Source organism: Colobus angolensis, unplaced genomic scaffold (assembly GCF_000951035.1).
Source record: "Colobus angolensis palliatus isolate OR3802 unplaced genomic scaffold, Cang.pa_1.0 Scaffold278, whole genome shotgun sequence".
NCBI lineage: Eukaryota > Metazoa > Chordata > Mammalia > Primates > Cercopithecidae > Colobus > Colobus angolensis.
In genome coordinates this window covers 170043-197807 of record NW_012116021.1, presented here as the reverse complement: position 1 = coordinate 197807, position 27765 = coordinate 170043, and the positions used below count along the sequence as shown (strand labels likewise).

At 47.7% G+C, this 27765-nt stretch overlaps 2 protein-coding genes across 5 annotated transcripts in view; one reads left to right on the top strand and one right to left on the bottom strand.

Moving 5' to 3' along the window:
• Positions 1–15871, top strand: part of PRC1 (protein regulator of cytokinesis 1) — a 29445-nt gene extending 13574 nt beyond the window's left edge. The window contains exons 4-15 of one of the 3 annotated variants that reach the window (XM_011948271.1): positions 174–407; positions 486–656; positions 1110–1259; positions 1750–1897; positions 2874–3010; positions 5353–5448; positions 7281–7427; positions 7652–7762; positions 11435–11545; positions 12280–12456; positions 12783–12824; positions 14703–15871. In XM_011948271.1, the coding sequence (XP_011803661.1) occupies positions 174–407; positions 486–656; positions 1110–1259; positions 1750–1897; positions 2874–3010; positions 5353–5448; positions 7281–7427; positions 7652–7762; positions 11435–11545; positions 12280–12456; positions 12783–12824; positions 14703–14774 (1596 nt within the window). In that variant the 3' untranslated portion in view covers positions 14775–15871. The remainder of the gene's footprint in view (positions 1–173; positions 408–485; positions 657–1109; positions 1260–1749; positions 1898–2873; positions 3011–5352; positions 5449–7280; positions 7428–7651; positions 7763–11434; positions 11546–12279; positions 12457–12782; positions 12825–14702) is intronic. The other 2 variants (XM_011948273.1, XM_011948272.1) reach the window with 2 other exon arrangements.
• Positions 15872–18906: 3035 nt separating this feature from the next.
• RCCD1 (RCC1 domain containing 1) lies at positions 18907–27514 on the bottom strand. Of its 2 annotated transcripts, XM_011948276.1 has the most exons (9): positions 27437–27508; positions 26535–26620; positions 25518–25806; positions 24852–25242; positions 24630–24751; positions 22080–22178; positions 21577–21747; positions 20999–21028; positions 18907–20435 (listed from the first exon to the last, which is right to left on the bottom strand). In XM_011948276.1, the coding sequence occupies exons 3-9, from the start codon at positions 25681–25683 to the stop codon at positions 20284–20286; spliced, it is 1131 nt and encodes a 376-aa protein (XP_011803666.1). In that variant the 5' UTR covers positions 25684–25806; positions 26535–26620; positions 27437–27508; the 3' UTR covers positions 18907–20283. The 2 variants fall into 2 exon arrangements, with proteins under 2 accessions (XP_011803666.1, XP_011803665.1); XM_011948275.1 differs by lacking the exon at positions 26535–26620 and having other exon boundaries at positions 27437–27514.
• Between the last annotated feature and the right edge of the window lie 251 nt (positions 27515–27765).

Here is a 27765-nt window from a genome sequence, read left to right as displayed (position 1 = left end):
AGGATGGTCTCGATCTCCTGACCTCGTGATCCGCCCGTCTCAGCCTCCCAAAGTGCTGGGATTACAGGCTTGAGCCACCGCGCCCGGCCATCCAAGCCTTCTTATGTTATCCTTCTCTTCCTTTGAAGGAATTCACTTGGAATCTTATAACAGTGGTACATTGTCTTATTCAGGAAGAAGGAGAGACAACCATCTTGCAACTAGAAAAAGATTTGCGCACCCAGGTGGAATTGATGCGAAAGCAGAAAAAGGAGAGAAAACAGGAACTGAAGCTACTTCAAGAGCAAGATCAAGAACTGTGTGAAATTCTTTGTATGCCCCACTACGATATTGACAGTGCCTCAGTGCCCAGCTTAGAGGAGCTGAACCAGTTCAGGCAACATGTGACAACTTTGAGGGAAACAAAGGTACACTGCCTACATTTGTACTTCCTAAAAACCACTTTGGTTTTCCTCTAGGTATCCTGTAATTGCTTTGTTTTAAAGGCTTCTAGGCGTGAGGAGTTTGTCAGTATAAAGAGACAGATCATACTGTGTATGGAAGAATTAGACCACACCCCAGACACAAGCTTTGAAAGAGATGTGGTGTGTGAAGACGAAGATGCCTTTTGTTTGTCTTTGGAGAATATTGCAACACTACAAAAGTTGCTACGGCAGGTACTGTCTTCTCAAATTATGCCCTAGGATCTCCGTAGTATATAGTTTGAACAAAACTGACAGCTGTTTCTTCAGTCTTAAATAAGGAGACAATGTAAGATGAGAGAATGAGGGAAGATAAGGATAGTAATATATGATATACAACCTTGATTTTTATTTAATATTTAAAAAAGCTTTATATGTAGCTCCAAGAAAATGAAATTTATAGATGAAATAACATTAGTCATTTGAATTAAAATTGTTTTCAGTTCTAAATTTGAATGCTAATTCTTGGAGTCCGAGATCCTGACAGCCTTACAGCTTGTGTTTAGGAGGCATGAAAACATGCTACTTTGAGTTCTCATGAAAGTGCCTCCTCTACCCGTGGGTCCAGACATTTCTTTGCGGGAGGCCAGAGGGCTAGCCTCTGTGCTGCTGCTTTGCTGTGAGTGACACTGGCTTTCTGTGCCATAGCTGGAAATGCGGAAATCACAAAATGAAGCAGTGTGTGAGGGGCTGCGTGCTCAAATCCGAGAGCTCTGGGACAGGTTGCAAATACCTGAAGAAGAAAGAGAAGCTGTGGCCACCATTATGTCTGGGTCAAAGGCCAAGGTCCGGAAAGCGGTAAGAAACCCAATGGGTACTGGGTCAGAGTCTTCTCTTAGCACTTTTGTGTTAGTCATAAAGACTGTTGATTTGGCCTGGCGCAGTGGTTCATGCCTCTAATCCCAGCACTTTGGGAGGCCGAGGTGGGTGAATCATTTGAGATCAGGAGTTCGAGACCAGCCTGGACAACATGGCGAAACCCTGTATCTACTAAAAATACAAAAATTAGCCAGGCGGTAGTGGTACATGCCTGTAATCCCAGCTACTTGGGAGGCTGAGACAGGAGAATTGCTTGAGCCTGGGAGGCGGAGGGGTGTAGTGAGCCAAGGTTGCGCCACTCACTCCAGTCTGGGCGAGAGAGTGAGGCTGTGTCTCAAAAAAAAAAGTGTTGATTTATAACACCTTTGTGGCTTTGCATTATAATTTTACTTAAAAGGGAGGGAACTTTTGCAAACCTTAATGAATATAAAAGTATGACAGCCACCTTTAACAAGTTTCTTTCTTTCAGCTGCAATCAGAAGTGGATCGGTTGGAAGAACTGAAAATGCAAAACATGAAGAAAGTGATTGAGGCAATTCGAGTGGAGCTGGTTCAGTACTGGGACCAGTGCTTTTATAGCCAGGAGCAGAGACAAGCTTTTGCCCCTTTCTATGCTGGTTAGTACAGGAGTGAGGTCTTTGGTTGGTTGGTTGGTTGGTTGGTTGGTTTGTTTGTTTGTTTGGAGACAAGTCTTACTCTGTTGCCCAACCTGGTCTCAAATTCCTAGGCTCAAACAGAAACAGTCCTCCCACCTCGGCCTCCCAAAGTGTTGGGCCACCACACCCAGTCAAAAGTACGGTCTTCCTGTGGCCTACTCACTAGTTTTTAAGACATCCAGACATTCAACAGGAAATATTTCCTCTTCTGAACAGATAAAGCCACCTTTTCAAGACATTTAGCATAATTGCCATTCCTGTATGAAAAAGCATTTGCAAATATTGGGAAATACTCGTCTCTTGCTTTCTGAAGCAGTATGTCACTGTAGCTTCTAGCTGTGAAGCTTAAGTTTTTATTAGGTGCTTACTTTTTGCAGGTTCAGTGTCAAACCCTTAATATTATTTCACAAAGTCCTCATGTCAAGAGCTAAGGATACTAAAGCACATAAATACTGAATAACTTAACCCAGAAACATAGTGGTAAATGCCAGAGCCTACGTTTGGGCCAAAAGGAGCTTGACTCCTGGAGCGCAGTGGAGTTCTAGTCTGAACTGAACTGAATATAAAGATGAAGCTATCCCAACTAAATTCAACAGATATTTTTGCACATTTTCTGTGATCCACCCCTCTACTGGCTGGGCAAGACAGAAAAGAAGAATATGAAAGAAACCAAAGACAAGGCAAGAGATGATGCAGATTTTGGACGACATTATTTTAGTCTCCATCCTAGTCTCTTAGGCCCTAGTCCCTCAGGCCGATTATGACAAAGCTGGTTTTTATTAACCACTGTATATCTATTACACACACACACGCCTCTTCCTGTATCAGTTTACTATAAGGAAAGAATCTATTTCCATTTTAGGGAATGGATGATTGGTAAAATTGGATACTAAACACTAGAGGAATTGTTTTAAACTACTGGGCCTATATTTTGCAGAGGACTACACAGAAAATCTGCTCCAGCTCCACGATGCTGAGATTGTGCAGTTAAAAAACTACTATGAAGTTCACAAGGAACTCTTCGAAGGTGTCCAGAAGTGGGAAGAAACCTGGAGGCTTTTCTTAGAGTTTGAGGTATTGCCCTAGTTTTTGTGTTTTAACTGTTAAGAAAGCATGCCATGTATGGAATCAGTCCAGTTAGCTTTGTTCTTTGCCAGGCTTTTGATACGCCATCTTTAAGTCTCTCTGAATTTCTGCTGACCCTTCTATTTGGTAAGCTTATCTGCAGGGTCTAATAAGAGAAAAGCCCAAAATTAATGGCTTAAATAAGGTAGGCATTTCCTGCATGAATGAAGTTCAGAGCTGGGCAGTATGGGGCAGGCATAGCAGATCTGCACAGTGAGCAGGGCCCCAGGCTTCTCCGGCCCAGGGCACTCCCCCACCACTAAGGGTGGACCTTATTCTCAGGGCCAGGATGGCTGCTACTAGAGCTCCCACCCTGATGGCACTTTTTTTTTTTTTTTTTGGAGGTGGAGATTTGCTGGTCACCCAGGCTAGAGTGCAATGGCGCAATCTTGGCTCACCACAACCTCCACCTCACGGGTTGAAGCAATTCTTTTACCTCAGCCTCCCCAGTAGCTGGGATTACAGGCATGTGCCACCATGCCTGGCTAATTTTGTATTTTTAGTAGAGACAGGGTTTCACCATGTTGGCCAGGCTGGTCTCGAATTCCTGACTTCAGGTGATCCGTCCATCTCGGCCTTCCAGAGTGCTAGGATCACAGGCGTGAGCCACTGCGCCTGGCCCCTGATGGCACATTTCAGACAGTGTGGTGGAGGAAGGAACAAAGAAGGCATTGCCCCTCACTCCTTCAAGAGCTCTTCCTGGCTCTCTTCACAGCATCATGGCTCACATGCTGTCAGCTGCTGGTGAGGCTGGGTGAATTGCTGCCCCAGGTAAATTCTGGTTCTGTTACTAAGGAAGGAGAGAAGAATGGATGTTGGGGCAGGCAACTAACATATTCTACCATTCCAGCTTTTGCTATTTACTTAGAAAATTGCATGGGTATTGATTCCTTCTGATAGGCAGCAAGGATGGGTTCCTTCAGACCATTTTAGAGCTCAGGGACTATGGTGAGGCAAGTGAGGCGTGTAGGGCACACATTGAGGGACACCTTGTTCTTGGGTTCATGCTGGCCCTGTTAGAGCTCAAAGGGCCTTCAGAGAATCTGAATTCAACTCCTTCAAGTTTACAGGCAGCAAACTAGGACTCAGAAGTGGAGAGAACTATGGGATATCTTACAGCTGTTTAAGAACAGATGTCTTTGTCCTCAGTTATTCTTTACTTCTGGTTACAACAAAAAGAAGAGTAAACATAAATAAGGAGGCCAGGCACGGTGGCTCATGCCTGTAATCCCAGCACTTTGGGAGGCTGAGGCGGGCGGATCACAGGTCAGGATATCGAGTCCATCCTGGCTAACATGGTGAAACTCTATCTGTAATAAAAAAATACAAAAAAATTAGTCGGGCATGGTGGTGGGCGCTTGTAGTCCCAGCTACTTGGGAGGCTGAGGGAGAAGAACGTCATGAACCCAGGAGGCGGAGCTTGCAGTGAGCCCAGATCAAGGCACTGCGCTCCAGCCTGGGTGATAAAGCAGGACTCCGTCTCAAAAAAAAAAAAAAACAAACATAAATAAGGAGCTAAGGCAGCAACCTTTGTTGACATGCCAGTATTTAAGAAGAAAACAAGAAATGAATTACCATCCTGTCTAGTAACGACTGGCTGTCACCAATCAAGCAGTATGGAAAGGAAACAATTTAATTTTCAAGAATGTCTTCTAAATTTTTCTGCTTATGTGCCCCTGTTTTTGAGTATACATACCTAATTTATAATTACAAGCTATATACTTGCATTAATGTTCTGATATACTGTATATGTTCTAAAAGAAAACACATGCTGGTCCAAGAGTAGTGGCATTTATAACTCGGTGATCACAGCCAGTTACAGATTTGTTCCTCTCCCACTGCATTACTTGACTAGAAAGAAGACAGTAAAAAACAGAAAAGTTAATAAAAAGTTAAAAAGAATGAGAAGCTTTAACTATTTATTTTTATTTATTTATTTATTTTTTGAGTCTCACTCGTTGCTCAGGCTGGAGTGTAGTGGCGCGATCTCGGCTCACTGCACGCCACCCGGGTTCAAGTGATTCTCCTGCCTCAGTCTCCCGAGTAGCTGGGACTACAGGTGACCACTACCAGGCCTACTAATTTTTTTACTCTTAGTAGAGATGGGGTTTCACCATGTTGGCCAGACTGGTCTCAAATTGTCGACCTCAGGTGATCCGCCCGCCTCGGCCTCCCAAAGTGCTGGGATTATAGGCGTGAGCCACTGCGCCCAGCAAGAACAAAGACTCTTAACAGAAGTTATTGGTCTCATGGTGCCAGGCTTTCCACTAATTAAAATGTACTTTTCACAGAGGAAAGCTTCAGATCCGAATCGATTTACAAACCGAGGAGGAAATCTTCTAAAAGAAGAAAAACAACGAGCCAAGCTCCAGAAAATGCTGCCTAAGGTAATATTATTGCTAAGGGTTTTTGGTGCTTGGTTACAAAGATACCTCACTATTTGTGTGTCTTTTTCTTTCTATTGTTTAGCCCCAAAATGATTTTCTTCAAAGCTTAGGCAGAGATAATAAGTTATATATTCAGTATACACAACTGTGTATCAAGGCGTATTCGTTTGCTAGGACTGCCAATAATAAAGCACTACAGTCCGGGTGTGGTGGCTCACGTCTGTAATCCCAGCACTTTGGGAGGCTGGCGGATCACAAGGTCAGGAGTTCAAGACCAGCCTGGTCTCTACTAAAAATACAAAAATTAGCCAGGCATGGTGGCGGGCACCTGTAATCCCAGCTACTCAGGAGGCTGAGGCAGGAGAATCGCTTGAACCCGGGAAGCAGAGACTGCAGTAAGCCAAGACCACGCCACTGCACTCCAGCCTGGGCAACAGAGTGAGAGACTCCATCTCAAAAAAAAAAAAAACAACAGAAAACACTACGTACTGGGCAGCTTCAACAACAGCAACTTATTTTCTCACAACTCTAGAAACTGCAAATCTGATGACAACATGTCATTGGCAGAGCTGGTTTCTTCTGAGGCCTCTCTCCTTGGCTTTGTAAATGGTCGTCGTCTTCTCAGTGTCTTCACATGGTTTTCCCGCCATATGTGTGGCCTGATTACTCCCAGTCATATGAGATTAGGGCCCACCTAATGACCTCATTTTAACTGAGTTCTTTTTTTTTTTTCTTCAAGAGATGGGGTCTTACTATGTTGACCAGGCTGGTCTTGGACTCCTGCCCTCAAGCAGTCCTCCCATCTCGGCCTCAGGAATGCTAGGAATATAGGAATGAGCCAGCACACTTGGTTTTAATTCTCTTTTTAATGACACTGTCTTCAGATACAGTCACAATCTGAGGTACTGGGGGTTAAGGCTTCAACATTTGAATTTGGGGGTAAACACAATTCAGCCCGTTACATAAGGAAAGCCTTTGACAGAGAGAGTCCTGTGGGCTTCATTACCATTTTCCACTTTGATAATACCACCATTTTTTTTAGTTAAGTCAGGGATATCATTTCAAAACACTCTCATTTAGTAATTCATCTGTTCCTCACAACATCCCTATGAGGTTGGTATTATTTCCATTTTTACAGATGAGGAAACTGAGGTACTAAGAAGTTAGGTAAATCTGGCCAGGCGTGGTGGCTCACTCCTGTAATCCCAGGGCTTTGGGAGGCCAGCAGTTCGAGACCAGCCTGGCCAACATGACGAAACCCCATCTCTACTAAAAATACAAAAATTAACCGGGCGTGGTGTATGCCTATTAATCCCAGCTACTCAGGAGGCTGAGGCACAAGAATCGGTTGAACCCGAGAGGTGGAGGTTGCAGTGAGCCGAGATCGTGCCACTGCACTCCAGCCCGGGCAGCAGACTGTCCCAAAAAAAAAAAAAAAAAAAGTTATATAAATTTGCTCACTGCTTCACAGCCAGTAAAGAGGGTGATTCCAGATTGAACCCCATTATGTCTGATTTCAGAGTCCTGCTCTTAATGTTCACTGCCTATTTCATATTGCTGATCTTTCCTGTGCTGCCTCCAATTTCAGGCACCAAAACCTTAGTGGTCAAACTTTGGGTTCTTGCCATTTTCCACTCTTGTATGTTGTGTGAATGAAATGTCCCCAGGCTTTGATTTCTGGTCACTCTGACCTGTACCTATGTGGGCCCAGCTACCTGAGATGAGGCTAGTGATGCTCTAGGGAGGAGGAGTCACTCTCTAGAGAAATCATTTCATTTGGGCTTTACACTAAAGAGTTGAAGTAATTAACATGTCCTTATTTCTGGTCTCAGCTGGAAGAAGAGTTGAAGGCACGAATTGAACTGTGGGAACAGGAACATTCAAAGGCATTTATGGTGAATGGGCAGAAATTCATGGAGTATGTGGCAGAACAATGGGAGATGCATCGATTGGAGAAAGAGAGAGCCAGGCAGGAAAGAGTAAGTGTGAACATGAACACCAATTGGGATAAGAGGAAGATGGTAATCTGAGCAGCCCAGAGTCTCTGCCAGGGACCGGGGTTTGTTGAATAGGGAGCCCGTGGCAGCTCTTTTTAGCTCTGGCTGCGGAGACATGGGCCTAGATTCCTGGTCCTGCTTCTGTTGCCATCCCAGACCTGCTCTCTTCCTGAGATTTATCACTGTTGCTTCTGACTTCCACGCAGCAACTCAAGAACAAAAAACAGACAGAGACAGAGATGCTCTATGGCAGCGCTCCTCGAACACCCAGCAAGCGGCGAGGACTGGCTCCCAACACACCGGGCAAAGCACGTAAGGTAAACACAAGGCTTAGGGAAGCACTGATTTCAAGGGAGTGGGTGAGGGTAGTCCCAGCCACCTCTTTGAACAGAGCCAGCCCCTCCATACCCGTAGGTATTTCTAGTCAGGTGGGACGAGAGACTGAGAAAAGAAATAAGACACACACAAAGTACAGAGAAGGAACAGTGGGCCCAGGGGACGAGTGCTCAGCATACGGAGGACCCACACCCACACCGGTCTCTGAGTTCCCTCAGTATTTTTTATTATTTTCACTGTCTCGGCAAGGGGAATGCAGCAGGAGGACAGGGTGATAGTGGGGAGACGGTCAGCAGGAAAACATGTGAGCAAAGGAATCTGTGTCACAAATAAGTTCAAGGGAAAGTACTGTGCCTGGATGTGCACGTAGGCCAGATTTATGCTTCTCTCCACCCAAACATCTCAGTGTAGTAAAGGGTAACAGAACAGTATTGCCGCCAGCATATCTCGCCTCCAGCCACAGGGAGGTTTTCTCCTGTCTCAGAATAGAACAAATATATGATCAGGTTTTACACCGAGACATTCCGTTCCCAGGGGCATGCAGGAGACGGAGGCCTTCCTCTTTTACTAATCCTCCTCAGCACAGACCCTTTACAGGTGTCGGGTTAGGGGACAGTCAGGTCTTTCCATTCCCACGAGGCCCTATCTCTGGCTGTCTCAGTGGGGGAAAATACCTGGACAATACCCAGGCTTTCTTGGGCAGAGGTCCCTGCGGCTTTCCGCAGTACATTGTGCCCCTGGTTAATCGAGAATGGAGAATGGCGATGACTTTTACCAAGCATACTGCCTGTAAACATACTGTTAACAAGACACATCCTGCACAGCCCTAGATCCCTTAAACCCTGATTCCATACAGTACATGTTTCTGTGAGTACAGGGTTGGGGCTGAAGTTGCAGATTAACAGCATCTCAAGGCAAAACAATTTTTCTTAGTACAGATCAAAATGGAGTTTCGTATGTCTTCCTTTTCTCCATAGACACAGTAACAGTCTGATCTTTGTTTTCCCTACATCTCTTGCCCTCTGTCCTGCAGAGAGGGGAAAGGGTTCTTCTGTCCCTTCATGTCGAGTCCACTTGAGAGTGAATGGAAGGCTGAATAGCAGCCTATAGTGACAGTCACAGAGTGGCCAGCTTTGGTGTCTGCGCTTGAGTCCTTGCATTAAATTCGAGGGGCGGGGGGGAATGATTGCTAACATTCTGGTAATGATGAAAAGAAAGCTTCACTGGTTTTCCCTGTAAGGCCAAGAGGTTGCTATGTTGTACCATGTGAAAAACAACGTTCATGCTTACTTACTAAATGAAACATGTAATGATTCTTCATCTCTACAGCACAAAGTCAGAGAGGACTTTATTTTTTATTTATTTATTTATTTATTTATTTATTTTTTGAGACAGTTTCGCTATTGTTGCCTAGGCTGGAGTGCAATGGCATGTTTTCAGCTCACTACAGCCTCCGCCTCCTAGGTTCAAGCGATTCTCCTGCCTCAGCCTCCCAAGTAACTGGGATTACAGGCATGTGCCACCACACCCAGCTAATTTTGTATTTTTAGTAGAGACAGGGTTTCTCCATGTTGGCTAGGCTGGTCTTGAATTCCTGACCTCAGGTGATCCACCCACCTCTACTTTCAAAGTGCTGGGATTACAGGCATGAGCCTCTGCGCCTGGCCTACTTTTTACTTTTTGATAAATAAAAGCATTATTTCTTCTCCCTACTCATATTTTATAACATAAATTTATTCTTTTTAGACAGTGTCTTGCTCTGTCGCCCACACTGGAATGCAGTGGTGTCATAATGGCTCACTGCAGCTCAACCTCCTGGGCTCAAGTGATTCTCTAATCTCAGCCTCTACATAGCTGAGACTTACAGGCACATGCCACCATACCCAGCTAATTTTTTTGGGGTGGGGGGGGTGGGTTTTGAGTTTTAGTAGAAATGAGGTCTCACTAAGTTGTCCAGGCTGTTCTCAAACTCCTGAGCTCAAGCGATCCTCCTGCCTCAGCCTCCCAAAGTGCTGGGATTATAGGGCATGAGCCACTGTGCCTGGCCTAAAATGTATGTGTTTTTTTTGTTTTTGTTTTTGAGATTGAGTCTTGCTCTGTTGCCAAGCTGGAGTGCAGTGGCGTGATCTCGGCTCACTGCAACCTCCGCCTCCTGGGTTCAAGTGATTCTCATGCCTCAGCCTCCTGAGTAGGTGGGACTACAGGCCTGTGCCACCATGCCCACCTAATTTTTGTATTTTTAGTAGAGATGGGGTTTCACTTTGTTGGCCAGGATGGTCTCAATCTCTTGACCTCAGAAGATCCACCCGCCTCAGCCTCCCAAAGTGCTGGGATTACAGGCGTGAACCTCCACCTCCCGGGTTCAAGCGATTCTCCTGCCTCAGCCTCCCGAGTAGCTGGGATTACAGGTATGCGCTACCACACCCGGCTAATTTTTTATTTTTAGTAGACATGGGGTTTCTCCATGTTGGTCAGGCTGGTCTCATACTCCCGACCTCAGATGATCCACCCACCTCGGCCTCCCAAAGTGCTGGGTTGCAGGCATGAGCCACTGTGCCCAGCTCCCTAGAGTTTAATTAAAAAAAAAAAAAGTTTTGGCTGGGCGCAGTGGCTCAAGCCTGTAATCCTAATACTTTAGGAAGCCAAGGTAGGGGGATTGCTTGAACTCAGGAGTTGGGAGACTAGCCTGGGTAACATGTTGAAGCCCCATCTCTACTAAAAACACAAAAATTAGCTGGTTGTGGTGGCACACACCTGTGGTCCCAGCTACTCAGGAGGCTGGGGTTGGAGGACTGCTTGAGCCCAGAAGGTTGAGGCTACAGTGAACCAAGATTGTACCACTGTACCCCAGCCTGGGTGACAGAGTGAGACCCCCATCTCAAAAACGTTTAGAGCTCTTATTAGCATATAAGTTTTGACATATGTACGTCTACATAATGAAACTGTCACCATAAGTTAGATAATGAACATTTCCATGGTCCCCAAAGTTTCCTAGTGCCTCTTTGTATTACCTCCCTCCTTCCCTGGCTCCTGATTTGCCCCCAGCCTCGAGCTGTGGCAAGTAGGGATTTACTCTTTAACTACAGATGTTTGCATTTTGAAACATTTTACATAGAATCCCGCAGTATATATTCTTTTTTGTCTGGCTTCTTTCATTTAGTATAGATTCATCTCTGTTGTTGCATGTATCAAAAGGTCACTCCTTTTTATTGCAGATCAATATTCATTCCACTGTATGAATTTGCCACAGTTTTTCCACTTACCTGCTGATGGGTATTTGGTTGTTTCCAGCTTTTGGCGGTTGCAGGTAGCTGCTATGAACATTTACATCTAAGTCTTTGTATGGATCTCTGCTTTCGTTTCTTTTGGGTAGACACACCTGAGAGTAGAATGGCTGGGTCGTATACTAGATGTCTTGTGCCACAGTGGTTGTACCATTTTACATTTCCATTTGCTGGATATCAATAGGCTTTGAAAACTTTCCACAGGTTTCTTCAAACCTGTGCAGTATTAGACACAGCAGGCCCTTCACCATGCAAACCCATCTTCCCTGGACTGCCTCCAATAGTCATTTCTCTGTAGGGTAGAGACGGGTTGCTGGAAATGCTGAGGATATTACTGCACATAAGTAACCCATATGTTCTTCTCTCTAGCTGAACACTACCACCATGTCCAATGCTACGGCCAATAGTAGCATTCGGCCTATCTTTGGAGGGACAATCTACCACTCCCCTGTGTCTCGACTTCCTCCTTCTGGCAGCAAGGTTAGTATGCCCTGTGTCTAAGCACATACTCACATGCATCCCTAGCCTGTTCACCCAGAGGCCCCACCTACTTGTTCTGGATTCTAAGATCCCTAGATTTGGTTCTTACTTACATGCTGAGAGTTGACAGATATAAGCTAGCTCACCATTAAATAATGGTCCAAAATTAATGTGCAAAAAAAGAGAACAGTCACTCTGAGCCCCACTGGTACCATGAGAAGCACTGGGATGTCTGGGAAACTGAAGATCAGGCAGGGTCGCTGTGGACTCAATTCCAAGCCCAGTCTTCAGCTGGTATGGAGCTAGATCCCCTACATGTAGGTTCCAGCCCAGTGAAACCAGATCACTAGACATGCCAAGTACTCAATAGAGATTTTGAAAAGTATGTGGTAAAACACAGTCTTTCAAGTATTTTATTAGACTATGCACAAGATAGGTGTTGTGTAAATCAAGAATTCATATTTAAAAAAATTTTTTTCTAGAGATGGGGTTCTGTTATGTTGCCCAGGCTGGTCTTGAACATGTGGCCTCAAGCAATCCTCCTGCCTTGGCCTCCCAAAGTGTTGGCATTATAGGCGTGAGCCACACCCAGCCCCATATATTTTTTTTTTAACTAAAAAGTATAGGATTATAGACATGAATATAAAGATAGTCTCAGCCGTTGACCAGTGCAGGTATTGTATGTGCACGTTCATTAGGAGGAGGATACGTGGAACTCTTTCCTTTCTCTGCAGCCAGTTGCTGCTTCCACCTGTTCAGGGAAGAAAACACCCCGTACTGGCAGGCATGGAGCCAACAAGGAGAACCTGGAGCTCAACGGCAGCATCCTGAGTGGTGGGTACCCTGGCTCGGCCCCCCTCCAGCGCAACTTCAGCATTAATTCTGTTGCCAGCACCTATTCTGAGTTTGCGGTAATTCACCTTTTCTAATATCTACCAGTCTCTGGGGAGCACACAGTTGGGGCAGAGTGGGTATCTTCCCAGGGGCGCCCAGGCTATTAGCTAGGGCAGCTACCTTGGAGGCTGAGAATCCCTTTCCTGCTTTGACCATGGCGGGGTGGGTGTGATTTAAGGGGGGGTTGTATAGGAAGGAAGTTGGCAGCAGCAACTAGACATTTAACCTGGATCCTTCTGCTTAATATATACCATTCCCTGGCTGCCAGAGGCAACCCCTCTATCACTGCCCTGGTGCTCTCTTGGTGGAGTTCTTGGTAATTGTCTCAATTCTTTGTTCTTAGAAGGATCCGTCCCTCTCTGACAGTTCCACTGTTGGGCTTCAGGTCTGTATGGCAACCCCTGCATGTCCCATGTCCCTTTTCCAAACTGATCTGTCATCTGCTGGCTTCATTCATCTGGGCACAGGGCTACACTAACCAATAATCTCGGCAGTGTTACAAAGGAAGCAGGAATTCCTATCATGGACTCAAAAAAAAAACCACATCTGATTTACATTCACAACAGATTAATAAGAAAATTTGTTCAGACTTGAATTGGATTCTCAGCCCCTAAAGTCAGGCAGTTTTAAATCGTGTTTAACAGAAAACCTTGACCCTCCCCAATTGTAACATCAAAGGCCTGCAGTAGCTGGATAGAATAGAGGCCCCATCACATGGGGAAGGGAGCCCCAGCTGTGTGCTGCCTACAATGAGGCTCTTGGCCTGTGTGCTGATTATTTCCTGGAGTATATGCCTTCCTAACCTCAGGGCTCAACTGCCAGCTCTGTCTGTTCTCAGCTAGCTAATGCCGATTTCCTCACCTTTGCCTCTTTCCATACATTAAGCTACTGCAGCATAGATGAAGCATTGGAAGCAAGTTTTTCCAGAATGCTCTTCACTTCCTAGTATCCTACTCTATATCTGCTAACACCTAATTACACTGCCTTTTACTTAATCTGTCTTCTCTCTTCTCTCAATATTTTACTAGCAAGAGGTGAGGATGTCCCTCACCCTTGAGGGGATGTTGAGTTAAACCCCTAGCCTGCCTCCCCTCTTAATTGCTGCAGGGATGGAGAATGGAACAGTTGGCCAAGGCTGCAGCTAATTTTAGTCACTGAAACTGGCTTCCTACTCCAGCAAGTTTTTCAAATTACATGGCTGGTGGTGCTTCTACCTGTAAAAGTGGGTGTGTGTCACTCTGGCTGACTGCTGGACAGAGGTCCAGCTTTCTCTTTTTTGCTTGTTCATCCAAGGCCCATTTTATCTAGTTGAGGCTTAAATGTACCTGCCTATCTCTGTGGCTAGTCCTAGGTAGGTTCATCTGGTTTGGGTTGCTATGACTGATAGACTCCACCAGGCAGCACCAAAGCCGGTAAACTAACCTCTGCTAATATCTGTCTTTCTCAGTGGCCATTCATGCTTTATCTTTTGCTGCTATACCATGTGCTCCAGCATGAGATCAAATCACCAGCAGGTTACAAGGCCTCAGCCCCAGGGATTGGTAGATATATGTTCTGGCCCACTGTTTTATAGAGGGCTTCAAGAGACCAAAGCTTGTTGCCTACTTGACGACTCTAAAGTAGTTTTGTGAAGTAGAGTCATGCCTCCCTTAATGACAGGGATATGTCCTGAGAATGTGTGGGGCAATTTCATTGTGCACATATCAGTGTGTACTTAACAGTCCTAGACAATACAGCCTACACACCTAAGCTATATGGTATGGCGTTTTCCTCCTAGGCTACAAACCTGGGCAGCATGTTACAGAAAGAATACTATAGGCAATTGTGGGGTTTTTTTTATTCAGGCTGGGATACTATAGGCAGTTGTAACGCAATGGTAAGTATTTGTGTATCTAAACATAGAAAAGGTACAGTAAAAATATGGTATAATCTTATGGGACCACCATAGTGTATGTGGCCTGTTAACTGAAACGTCATTATGTGGTGCATGACTGGATGAAGGATTTCTCTTCTCTGAGGTGTAACAGAAGGGACTGGCTGAGGAAAGGGATCACAGGCATGCGTGCACATGCACTCTGTCTATGACTAATAGAATGGTGCTCAGAGTTCTTCGCCTTTTCCTCCTAACGCAGCCTATGCCAGGCTGGGGATCTCAGAGAAACTGCCTTCAAGGGACCTTTTGCTGACATTTAACCATACTTAGAAGGGTGGGGCATGTGTAATAGAGGCAGTATTGCCACTGATGTTATTTATTTTTCAACAGCGAGAACTTTCAAAGGCTTCCAAATCTGATGCTACTTCTGGAATCCTCAATTCAACCAACATCCAGTCCTGAGAAGCCCTGATCAGTCAACCAGCTGGGGCTTCCTGTGCCTAGACTGGACCTAGTTATATGGGGGTGACTTTAGTTTTTCTTCAGCCTAGGCGTGCTTGAAACCCTGGACAGGTTCCATGACCATGGGCCTAACTTAAAGATGTGAATGAGTGTTACAGATGAAAGTCCATCATAGGTTTAGTGGTCCTAGGAGACTTGGTTTTGACTTAAATACCTTAAAAGTTTATGGCAGGAAGTGCAAATTTTAGCATATGGGGCCTGACCTCTACCACATAATTCTACTTGCTGAAGCATGATCAAAGCTTGTTTTATTTCACCACTGTGTAGGAAAATGACTGACCATGCCCATCCCTGGGGTAGTTCTGGCATGTATACCTGTAACTAGTAATTAACATCTTTTTTGTTTAGGCATGTTCAATTAATGCTGTAGCTATCATAGCTTTGCTCTCACCTGAAGCTTTGTCCCCACCACACAGGACAGCCTTCCTCCTGATGAGAATGTCTGTGTGTCTGAAGTTGAGATGGCCTGCCCTACTGCCAAAGAGGTGACAGGAAGGCTGGGAACTGCTTTGTTAAATTGTGTTCAGTTCTGTTACACAGTGCAATGCCCTTTGTTGGGGGTATGCATGTATGAACACACATGCTTGTTGGAATGCTTTCCTCAGCGTTTGTCCCTGGCTCCCATCTCCCCGTTCCTGTGCCTACTTTGCCTGAGTTCTTCTACCCCTGCAGTTGCCAGCTGCTTTGGGAGTCTGTTTGTTCCAATGGGTTGGGCTGTCTTTGTCGTGGAGATCTGGAACTTTGCACATGTCACTACTGGGGAGTTGTTCCTGCTCTAGCATCCACGATGAGACGCCCTCTTTACCTACCCTCTCAATCACTACTCCTCTTCTTGAAGCACTATTATTTATTCTTCCTCTGTCTGCCTGCAGCAGTACTACTGTCAACATAGTGTAAATGGTTCTCAAAAGCTTACCAGTGTGGACTTGGTCTGTGTCAGCCACACTTGTTTACTCATACAGTACGTGTCCTGTTTTTAAAATATAAAATTATTCTTAAAAATAAATTAAAATCTGTATACTTACATTTCAAAAAGATACAGTGTGGTGTTTCCTTTTTTTTCCCCCAGTCACTTTTTGAGTTGGTTGGTCTGTGTGTGAAAAACAGAAACAGAAAAAACTAAAAGAACCTCCTGGAAATTTGTTTTTTTTTTTTTTTTTTTGAGATGGAGTCTTGCTCTGCCCAGGCTGGAGTGCTGTGGCACGATCTCGGCTCACAGCAAGCTCCGCCTCCTGGGTTCACGCCATTCTCCTGCCTCAGCCTCCCGAGTAGCTGCGACTACAGGTGCCCGCCACCACGTCCGGCTAATTTTTTGCATTTTTAGTAGAGACGGGGTTTCACCTTGTTAGCCAGGATGGTCTCGATCTCCTGACCTCATGATCCACCGGCCTCGGCCTCCCAAAGTGCTGGGATGACAGGCGTGAGCCACTGCGCCCGGCCTCCTGGAAATTTCTAGTCAGGAATGTGATTTTTTTTTCTTTTTTTTGAGTCTCACTCCATCGCCCAGGCTGAAGTACAGTGGCACTATCTTGGTTTCCTGCAACTTCCACCTCCCAGGTTCAAGCGATTCTCCTGCCTCAGCCTCCTGATTCGCTGGAATTACAGGCACGCATGACCACACCTAATTTTTATATTTTTAGTAGAGACAGGGTTTCACCATGTTGGCCAGGCTGGTCTTGAACTCCTGACCTCAGATGATCTGCCTGCCTCCCAAAGTGCTAGGATGACAGGCGTGAGCCACCACACCTGGCAGAGTGTGATTTTTAAAATACTCTCTGGTACATTTCTAAATTAAGAGTATCTCTTATTCTCACTATTTTTTGTGAGAAATATAAAACCTAACCCCTGATATGTAAAGAGCAAAGGGAGTCCTAGGAAGCTTCTGGCTTCAATGCCATTTGTCTCAATATGGGGAGGCTGCCCAACTTCAACAGCATTACTGAGGGAGGATGGATATAAACTGTACACATGTGAAGGGTAAGACAGAAAAACCATTACTACAGTCAAGTTAACCAAGCATCTCTACCCCAGAAGTTTCCTCCCACCCCTTCCTCATTCCTCCTTCCCAGCCTCACCCTGCACAGCAACCACTGATTTTTTTTTTGACATGGAGTCTCATTCTTGCCAGGCTGGAGTGCAGTGGCGTGATCTCAACTCTGCCTCCCAGGTTCAAGGGATTCTCCTGCCTCAGCCTCCCGAGTAGCTGGGACTGCAGGCGTGTGCCACCACACCCAGTAAATTTTTGTATTTTTAGTAGAGACAGGGTTTCACTGTTAGCCAGGATGGTCTCGATCTCCTGACCTCATGATCCGCCCACCTTGGCCTCCCAAAGTGCTGGTATTACGGGCATGAGTTACTGTACCCGGCCCACCAATTTCTTTGTTACTACAGATTAGTTTGCATTTTCTACAGGTTTATTTATTAGGTTTATTTTTCACATTTGGCTTTTCTTCAGTTTTTGGCTATTAAAAATAAGGCTGCTGTAAACATTCATATACAAGTTTTTGTATGGATATGTATTTTTTTCTGGATAAATACCTAGGAGTGAAATGGCTGGATCACATCTGTGGTAGGTATACACTTAACTTTTTAAGAAATGCCAAACTGGGCCGACATGGTGGCTCACGCCTATAATCCCAGCACTTTGGGAGGCTTTGGTGGGCAGATCACAAGGTCAGGAGTTCAAGACCAGCCTGGCCAACATGGTGAAACCCCGTCTCTACTAAAAATACAAAAATCACCTGGGTGTGGTGGCACACACCTGTAAGCTCAGCTATTCAGGAGGCTGAGGCAGGAGAATTGCTTGAACTCAGGAGGCGGAGGTTGCAGTGAGCCAAGACTGTGCTACTGCACTCCAGCCTGGGCAACAGAACAAGACTCCATCTCAAAAAAAGAAAAAAGAAATGCCAAACGGTTTGCCAAAGCAGTTGTACCATTTTACATTCCTACCAGTAATGTATGAAGGTTCCAGTTTCTCCACATCTTCACCAACAGTTGGTACGTTCAACCTTTATATAATTCTAGTTATTCTGGCGTATGAAGTGGTGTCTCACTATTGTTTCCATTTACAATTCCCTAATGACTAATGATGTAGAGCATCTTTTCATATGCTTATTTGCCATCCTTCTGTCGTCTTTGTTGACTTCTGTCCATTTTAAAAAATGGCTTGGCCAGGCGCAATGGCTCATGCCTATAATCCTAGTACTTTGGGAGGCTAAGGCAAGTGGATCACATCAGCCCAGCAGTTCGAGACCAGCCTGGGCAACATGGCACAACCCCATCTCTACTAAAAATACAAAAAACTAGCCAGATGTGGTGGCACGTGCCTCTAGCCCCAGCTGCCTGGGAGGATGGCTTAAACCCAGGAGGTGGAAGCTGTACTCCAGTCTGGGCAACAGAGAGACCCTGTCCAAAAAAGAAAAAAAACAAAACCCACAATGAAACCCACTTCATACCCATTAGGATGGCTGTTAACCAACAAATAGAAAACAAGTATAGATGTGGAGAAATTAGGATTCGTGTGCACTTCTAGTGGGAATGTCAAATGATGCAGCCTCTGTGGGAAACAGTAGGGCAGTTCCTCAAAAAAAATTAGAATTACCACACAAGCAATTCCATTCTGGGTATATATCCAAAAGAACTGAAAGCAGAGACTCAGAGTTGTACACCCATGTTCACAGCAGCATTATTCACTGTAGTGAACAACTCAACTATCCACCAATGCACGGATGAAAAAAATGCAATATATACGTACAACAGAATGTTAGCCTTTAAAAGGCAGGAAGTCCAGATACATAAGCTACATCATGGATGAACTTGGAGGACATGCTGCCAAGTGAAATAAGCCAGTCATAAAAAGACTAATACTATGGGATTACACTTACATGAGGCACTTACAGTAGTCATAGAAACAGAAGGTTAGGACTGTGGTTGCCAGGGGCTGGGGAAGGGCAGAGTGGGGAGTTAAGTGTTTAATGTGCAGAGTCTCAGCATGGAATGATGAAAAAGTTCTGGAAATGCACAGTGACGGTTGCACCACAGTAAATGCATATGTCACTGAACTATGTACTTAAAAATGGTTTAAAAAATTTTTCTCTTTTATTGAACATATTTTATGTTCAGTATATTTTACCACAATAAAAAAGAGAAGAAAAAAAAAAAAAGATCCACGGGTGGGAAACATTTGCTAAACCACAGACACACACATGCACAAATACAGTTTAACCATATAGAAAACTACTGATGTTAAACTTACTTTATCAAAATAAGTTGATACTTGTAAAGCACTTTGAGCCTTACCTGGCATGGAGTAAGCATCACCTAAGTATCAAACAAAAATTGGTAATACCAGGAGAGACTGAAACAACAAACTACATGGTAGCAGAAGATACTCTGAATACTAACTCTCAAAAGATTTGGATCTGAAATATCCAAAAGAAAAATCGCTAAGGAAAATAAAGCACATTTTAAAAGGCCAGAAAACTTGAACAGGCACTTCACAACAGAAAAACTCCAAATGGCCAAGAAACATGAACTCTTCACCTCAAGCAATCACCCCACTTAGCCTCCCAAAGTGCTGGGACTACAGGTGTGAGCCACCATGCCAGCTATCCAATACACAAATGAAAAGCTACTCAACCTCATCAGTATTCAGGGAAATGCAAATTAAAACCAGTGTGCATCTACCTGACATGTCAGCCACAGTAGACACCACCCTGCTGGTGGAAAACAGTTATCTAGTAAAATTAAAGGTATCTCTTGACTTAGCAATTCAACTCAATGTTCTGCAAAGGAACCTGTGCATGTGTGCAGAAGACTGCTCAAAGTCTTATGTGGAATGACCAAAATCAGAAACAAAATGACCATCAACAAAACCGTATCACTTGAGGTATTATTCATACAACGGAACACCATATAGCATTAAAAATGAAAGAACTCCAGGACCCAACAAGGATGGATCACACAATGCTGAGTGACAAAAACGACACAAAAGCACATATACAAGATTCCATTTATCTAATACTCAAAAGCAAACAACTATGTTGTATAAGCATGCATGCAAGGCTGGTAAAATTCAAACGAAAGCAGGAAAGTGACTGACAAAGGAAGATGACCTGGAATGTGCCCCAATCTCAGCTACACATCAAATTACCTGGGGTGAGGTGGGCGGAGCTTTGAATCTACCAGTATCTAGGCCACACACCCAGAGGTTCTGATTTCATTGTTTCGTTGATTTCATTGTTTCATTGATGCTGATCTTAGGCAGACAGAGTTTTCAATGTTCTCCAGGTGTTTCTAAAGTGCAGACAATTTTAGGATGGTGCTTGAGGGTGAAAGGCAGGACTATGATGGGGAGGGGCAAATACAGGGCCCTTGGGGTGCAGGCAATGGTTTTCCTTGACCTGAATGGGGGTTTCACAGGTGTTGTATATACATATACATACACACGTCAACTCTTCCCTTTCTCCACAGCATACACGTAGGTGTTCCAGGGCCCACAGGTGACAGCCTTTACTTGGAGTTGCTTATCTACAAAGTATTCCACACGGCGGGGCCAATCCAAGCTGGTGGTGTCCTTGTGGCCCAGCTGTCCATATTTACCTAAAGTGAAACCAGCCTCTTTGCCATAGTCTCCACTGGGTCTTGCTGCTGCTTTCCCTCCACGAAGGGGCCCAGACTATTAAATGAGGTGCTAGGATTATGCCCCACTGCTCTGTGAATCCGGGAGACCCAGAGCCAGGCAAACCTGGGTATTCCCAAGAGGCTAGTGGCGACCAGCCACTCCAGGCAAGATGCTCCTCCAGACTTCCCTGCTACCCAAGCTAAGATGTTCAGAGCACACATTTCCATCATACCTTTTTATCCACCCAGTGTCACATCCACAAAAAGCTGCTTTGTAAATGCTGGTTGGATACTCCCTTAAGACAGTCTTTCAGAGAGGTAGGCAGGTGGTACCAATATCCCCTCCATGTCTCCCCCGTCTGGGCTCGGACTGAGTGTGCCTACGTCTGTTCCAACCCCAGGGAGGGAGCAGTCCTGATCCTCCCAGTGACCTGGCCGAGGCCCCTGCTTCCTCTAGTCTTGGTGGCTTTGTCACCTGCCCTATACTCCCAGGTCTTTCTTCCCCTTGGTTTCAGGGTCACAAAAACAATCCTTTTACTTACCCCAGCCCCAGGTGTAGAGCTCCCCTGTTCCTGAAAGCAAAAGAACAATCAATAGTTGTCACTACTGTTCTTTGGCAAGGCATTTATCCAGCCTGGCTTGGCACAGCCCACCGCTAGCACATTACAATCATCATGAGATGTGCCTGGCGTAGAACAACATATTCTCAACAACTGGCTGATCACATGTGGCATGGCAAAGGATCCCAACGGAAAAAGTGGCGGATCTTCCTGTGTGCCCCAACTACCCAGCGCCACAGTCTTCCTCCATGCCGGACTGGACAGACCCTGCTGTCAGAGGTGGCGGCAGGCAGGGAATGTGTCTGTGGGCATGCACGGAGGACAGAGTGCATCACCCTCCCACCAGAAGGAAGAATCTTCTGAGCTTGACAGGCTGGGGAACTACTGTGAAACAACATGGGGGTTGGGGCTTATCCACTGAGCAAGGTAGCTGCTCTGTATGAGCCACAGAAGCCTTATAACAGAAGTTTTTCCGTCAACCACACCCCTTTCCACAGCAGCTCCAGTGGCGTGGAGTGCCTTCCTGCTCCATCCTAAACCAGCCTCCCAGCCCCACTCACGTGTCACCACAGCCGTGTGCCGGGATCCACAGCTGACCTTGACTGCATCTGAGCCCAAGGGGAGATCCAGTAATGCTGGGAAGGGCTGGACAGCTATGAAGGGGGCAGGGGCTCCATCCTCAACCCGACCTGTTCTCTTCACCTGAGAACCATCTTCATTCAGTCCTGTGGCTTTAGAATTATAATAATAATGATGTGAACGCCAACTGAGCCCTGAGCTAAACCTTATTCATGCTGTCACTTATTACCACAACAGCTCTGAGGCACATGACTGTCTAGCTCCAAATCTGGTGCTCCCAACCCCTACATTCTACAGGCAGGGTTGGCACTACTGCACAAGTGTGTTGTGCCAAGACCGGCATCAGCCTTGCCAATGCTCCCTCCCGTAAGGGCTTCACATGCTCCATCTGAGCAGTGTAGCTCTGAGGCCAGCATACAGCCAGGAGTTAGGAATGACAGCCACATCCTGGGGAGACAGCTGTGGGAGCCGAGTTGACCCTCACCTTCCCTTGCGACAGTCTCTCCATCCTCTGCCAGGTTCCTGGTGGGCAGGGCCAGCTGCCCCGATTCATTCCAGCCCCAGATATAAATATCCCCAGTCTCTGAAAGAAATCAAGGGGACACATGAAACAGACTGTGAACCCCCTGCATACATCCAAACTCCCTTCCCCATCCCATCCGCTCATGGGGACAACTAAAGCCTGCCCTGCCCAAGGCAGCACTCCAGGCCAAGGTGCTTCCTCTCAGGCCCCAGGGTCTTGTCTTAGGTTCCCATCTCCCTCAATGCATTCAGATCACCCTTTAAGGCCCTTAGTGGACCTTCCACTTACATTCTTACGCTGCCAAATTGCCCCTCATTTTAGAAACGTATCCCTGTAAGTGCGGCAGTGGTCTCCCTTTCAAAACCACAGGGCCGGGGCCAGGTGTGGTGGCTCATGCCTGTAACCCAGCACTTTGGGAGGTTCAGATGGGTGGATCACTTGAGCTCAAAAGTTCGAGACTAGCCTCAGCAATATGGCAAAATCCCTCTAAATAAATACATAAAACCACCACTGGGCCGGCCTGTGCCCCTTTTTCAACCGCACCCACAGCGGGCCTGTTGAAAGCCATGTACAGCTCTCCCCTTCCTGGCCTCCCACAACACTAGAGCTTTTTGGTGGGAACAGCTGCCTAATTCTAAAAATTTCTAATAGCTGATTTTATGAAGTGCTTAATCCATGCTGATGTTTCATGTGCTTTTCAAATATAATCACTTAATTCTCACAATAGCTCTACAAGTGGTTTTATGACAGTATCGCCATTTACGCAGGATCCCTATTTTATTCACGACAACTGAAGCACAGAGGGGTTAAAGTACCAGGCCCAAGGTCCCAGGGCCCCAGCAATGATCTGAAACTAGGAAGTCTGGCGGGATGCGTCCATGCTTCAATCTCTACACTAAAGGCCTCAAACTCCTTCTGGGCCTTGAGTACAGGGCGTCTCAGTGGGTTGTTTCCAGCCGTCTGATCTCTCTTCTCTCCAGTCCAGGGTTTGTTTTTTTTTTTTTTTCCTTTGAGACAGTCTCACTCTGTCACCCAGACTGGAGTGCAGTGGCATGATCTTAGCTCACTGCAACCTCCGCTCACGGCTCAAGTGATCCTCCAGCCTCAGCCTCTCGAGTAGCTGGGACCACAGGCACGAGCCACCACGTCCAGCTCATTTTCATATTTTTGTACAAAGACGAGGTTTTGCCATGGTGGCCAGGCTCAGCCCAGGGTTTCCTGAGCTTGGAAACCAGCCCAGGCTGGTTCCATGAGAATATGGTGCAGGGGAAGGCATTGGTAGTTTTTCTTTTTTACTTTTTTGAGACTGAGTCTCACTCTGTTACTCAAGCTGGAGTGCAATGGCATGATCTCAGCTCACTGCAACCTCCACCTCCCGGGTTCAAGCGATTCTCTTGCCTCAGCCTCCTGAGTAGCTGGGACTACAGGCACATGCCACCACGCCCCGCTAATTTTTGTATGTTTAGTAGAGATGGGGTTTCACCATGTTGGCCAGGATGGTCTCCATCTCCTGACCTCGTGATCTATCTGCCTTGGCCTCCCAAAGTACTGGGATTACAGGCATGAACCACCGCGTCCAGCAGGCATTGGTAGTTTTTTGTTTTTGTTTGAGACAGAGTCTCACTCTGTCGCCCAGGCTGGAATGCAGCGGCACGATCTCGGCTCACTGCAATCTCCACTTCCCACGTTCAAACGATTCTCCTGCCTCAGCCTCCTGAGTAGCAGGGACTACAGGTGCGTACCACTGCGCCCAGCTAATTTTGTATTTTTTTTTTTTTTTTGAGATGGGGTTTCACCATGTTGGTCAGGCTGGTCTCAAACTCCTGACCTCGCGATCCACTCGCCTCGGCCTCCCAAAGTGCTGGGATTACAGGCATGAGCCCCTACGCCCGGCCCCCCTGGCATTGGTAGCTTTTTAAGATTCCAGGTAATCTAAGTAGCAGCCAGAATTGAGAGCCCCAGACACAGGCAAAGATCATCTGTTCCCAGCCTCACCCTCTCTGCATGGGCTCTAACAGCCTAGGAAGGAGCTGCACCTGGATCACCAAGTGAAACTCCTCAGTCCGGCCAGCTGTGGCACCACCACAGGGACACACTCATCACCACCCTGGTACCTGCTGGGCACCCCAGTATCCACTCTGTGCCACATGTCATGGTCCCCTAGGCAGCTTTCTCCCTTCTCCTTGGCTCAGCTGCCTCCTCACACTCCATACTCCCTCAGGAGCACTGTTAAAAGACAGTCCTCACTGGTAGCAGATGGGGAGAGGAGAGGAGGGGCAGTGAGACCAGTAACAGAGAAGCTAGGAACCAACTTCAGAGTCCAGGTATGAGTGGTCGATGGTGCAAGCAAAGGAGGCCCAGGGTGAGAGGTATTTAGGAGTCATAACTGACTGGCGATGGATGGATGAATTTGGAAGGAGGCCTGGGTAGGCCACCCACCCAAACTGGAAAACGAGGAGGAAGGTTTGCACAAGATCATGAGCTCCTCTGGAGAAGCACTAAGTCACTCACCACTCACACACACAGAATGCCAGCCCCCCGCGGCCACCTCAGCCATGGTTAGGCCCTGCAACGCCTCCAATAGCCGTGGCTCCAGCTCTGCCTCCAGGGTCCCATGGCCCAGCTGTCCATGCCTAAGCAAGGGAGACCCTCGTCAGCTACAGTCACATTAAGGGGTCCCCCTCCGCTTGCTTCTCCAATCACCAGCCCTCACCTGCCCCTGGCCCCGCTCACCTGCCCCCGCCCCAGGAGAACACCTGACCAGCCGCGTCTAGCAGCAACGCGTGCTCGGCGCCCAGCTCCAGCTGGCGCGCCCGCAGCTCCGGAGCCAGAGGCCGGTAGAAGGGAGGCCGCGGGCTCACGTAGGCACGGGCGCAGGGCAACAGGGGTAGCCTCCCAGTCTGGGCCTCACCGCCCGGATCGTCTTCCCCTTTGGCCTCGGGCACCACATTGTGGGCCCACAAGGGCTCTCCACGCAGCGCCGAGTCGGGCGCCCAGGCCTGCAGTAACGCCTCCGGCCCGGGCCCAGCGCGCAGCACCAGGAGGAGCCCCTCCGAGGCCCACGCGTCCCTGCAACCGCCCGCCGCGCCGCTGACTGAACCCGACAGCTCCACGCGGCCTCCACCTGCGGGGCGGAGAGAGGGCTAGGGAGGGGAAGGGACACGCACCGAGAGCCTAGAATTGGGGGCGGCGCTGGGGGCTGGTCTAGATTGGAGCAGGGTGGCCAGAATGGAGGCGGGGTCGGGGAGTGTTCCTGGGAAGGGGCCGAATTGGGGACCAACCCAGAATGTGGGGCTGGCGGCCTGAACGGGGAAGACACCCTGGACTGACCACAGCGGTGCGGGGAGGCGACTGGAGAGTGCTGCTGGAATAAGTGGGGACGGGGAGGGGAGCGCTCACGAGTCACGAAGGCGGTGTAGCTCCAGCTCGCGCTCACGCAGCAGACGTCGACGCCCGCCCGCAGCGGACTGGGGCTGTGCACCTGGTGCCCGCGTCCGGAGCCCAGCTCCTGCCCGAAGCCGCAAAAACCGAAGCCGAACCAGGCCCCTGGCCGCTCCTCCGCCATGCCCCAGCAGCGCCCTCTGCAGTCCGCCACCTGGCTGCGGCGGGCCCAGGGAGATTCTTGTAAAGAGCCCGCTAGTGGGACACTGGCAAGTCTCTGGCCTTCCAGGGTCTGGAGTTGCCTTATCTATAAAAGAGCGAAACTATCATTCTCCTGACCACAAAGGCAGAGTCCGTGCCACAACGTTTCGCTGAGCAGACGCCCTAGCTAATGCCCTACCGGATTTACAAAGATTCTCAAATATTTAGTGAGGCACTTTCCCTGTCCTCCCTTTTGGCTCAAGCTCAGCGTGCCACAAAGTGGGTACGAAGTGGCCTGTCCTTTAGGCATTGGACTAGGATCCAAGCGCCCCCGACACCCCCACCCCGTCCCGCAGCTTCCCAGCATCTGGCACTTTATCCCATGTAATCCTGGGAACCAAAATGGTCGTTTTACAGAGGAGATTCCCAGAGAAAATAACCCTTACATACTCATAGCTAGACAGAGACGGGCAGAGGACTGAAATTAGGTCCCACCAACTCCACACACAGTGCTCTGCCACTCACCCCACAGTGGAACGCAGAAGAGCGTTCGGGAGGCAGTGCCTCTGCAACTTAGCGGGGCCTTGTGACCTTAGCTAATTAACCTGAGTCCAGTTGCATTTCTTCAGTTTACAAAGGGAAGTGGGGGCGGTGCTGTTTGAACCTACCTCACAGAATTGTAATAAATGCAAATAAAGGGTTTGGTGCGAGTACATGCCATAATAAACACGCAGTATGAGCTTATTGAATCCAGTATTTAGCGTTGACAAAAAAATTATCCCTGGACATCTTGTTGGTTTTGAGAAAGTTATACAGACACGATTTCAACTGTACATTATCTAGTCGTTTATTCGTCCAGCAAGAATTTACTGAGCACTCCTCCTCTGTGCCAGTGAGGACAGTTGCCTGCTCCCAAGGAGCTAACCCTTAAATGGGAAGACAAACACAGTCTGGTGGTTGGTTACAACAGCAACGCCACTTCAAGCAGACTCGGCTGGAGCAGGTTTTTTTGTTTTTGTTTTAATAATTTATATAATAGAGACAAAGGTCTCGCTATGCTGCCCAGGCTGGTCTCGAACTCCTGGGCTCGAGCGATCCGACCACATCGGCCTCCCAAAGTGCTGGGATTACAGGCGTGAGCCGCCGCACCCGGGCTAAAACAGAATTGCGCTAGCATTTTCAGGCCTCTGAAGTCAGATCTTGGGTCTCTCCTGCGACCCCAGTTCCTGCGCTCCTAACCCCTTCCGTGTCCTCTCCCAACCTAATGGGGCCTCTGACCTTGATCTTGACCCTATGCCCTCCACCCTCTCGGACAGGTCCTTCCGGTGGGCAGCCTTGGAGGAAACGCCGAGGCGCAGAGCTGCCGCCTCCGAATAGGCCTCCCGCCCAGCGGGCGCCGACAGCCACGGGGAGAAAACGTATGACGGGCGCGCAACGCGAGGCGGCCAATCCCCGGCAAGGGCGGTGACGTCGCTGCCCGGGGCGCGGCGGCCGCAGCCCTGTTCACCTCCCCGCGAGGGCCGCTCCGGTCCCAAGACCTACGCCGGGTCTGTGAAATGGACTGAAATCTCCGGGAGGCGTTGGACCAAGGCAAAGGTTGAACCAAGTGGTCCCGCCCCTGCAGGAACCCGGGAGGGTAGAGCTCGGATTAGAACCGCCGAGAGGACATTCATTAAGACCCGAGCTAAAGGGTTGACGAGGAGTGACCCCCAAGACGGGCGGACCCTGCCACCGACCTCAGTCCGGAAGCGTGGCAGCTCAAGACCGGACCCGCCGGAGACTGATGCCCAAACAGGAAGCAGCTTTTACCTTCCACGGATTGGCTCAGGACCCGTCACGTGCCCCTGTCGAGCCAATGAGCCTCACGCTGGGCTTACCCCTCCTTGAAACAGGCTAGGGTGGTGGGCGCGGCCCAAACCGCCCTTCAACCAGGCTCAGCTGGCCACCAATCCCAACCCCCCAAGCGCCCTCTCCGCGGAGGCCACAGACGACTTCCAATATAAAGACAAAAGTGTTGAAGGCCCAGCATAAGGGAGTCTGTACCCTAAACGATTTATTTATTAGG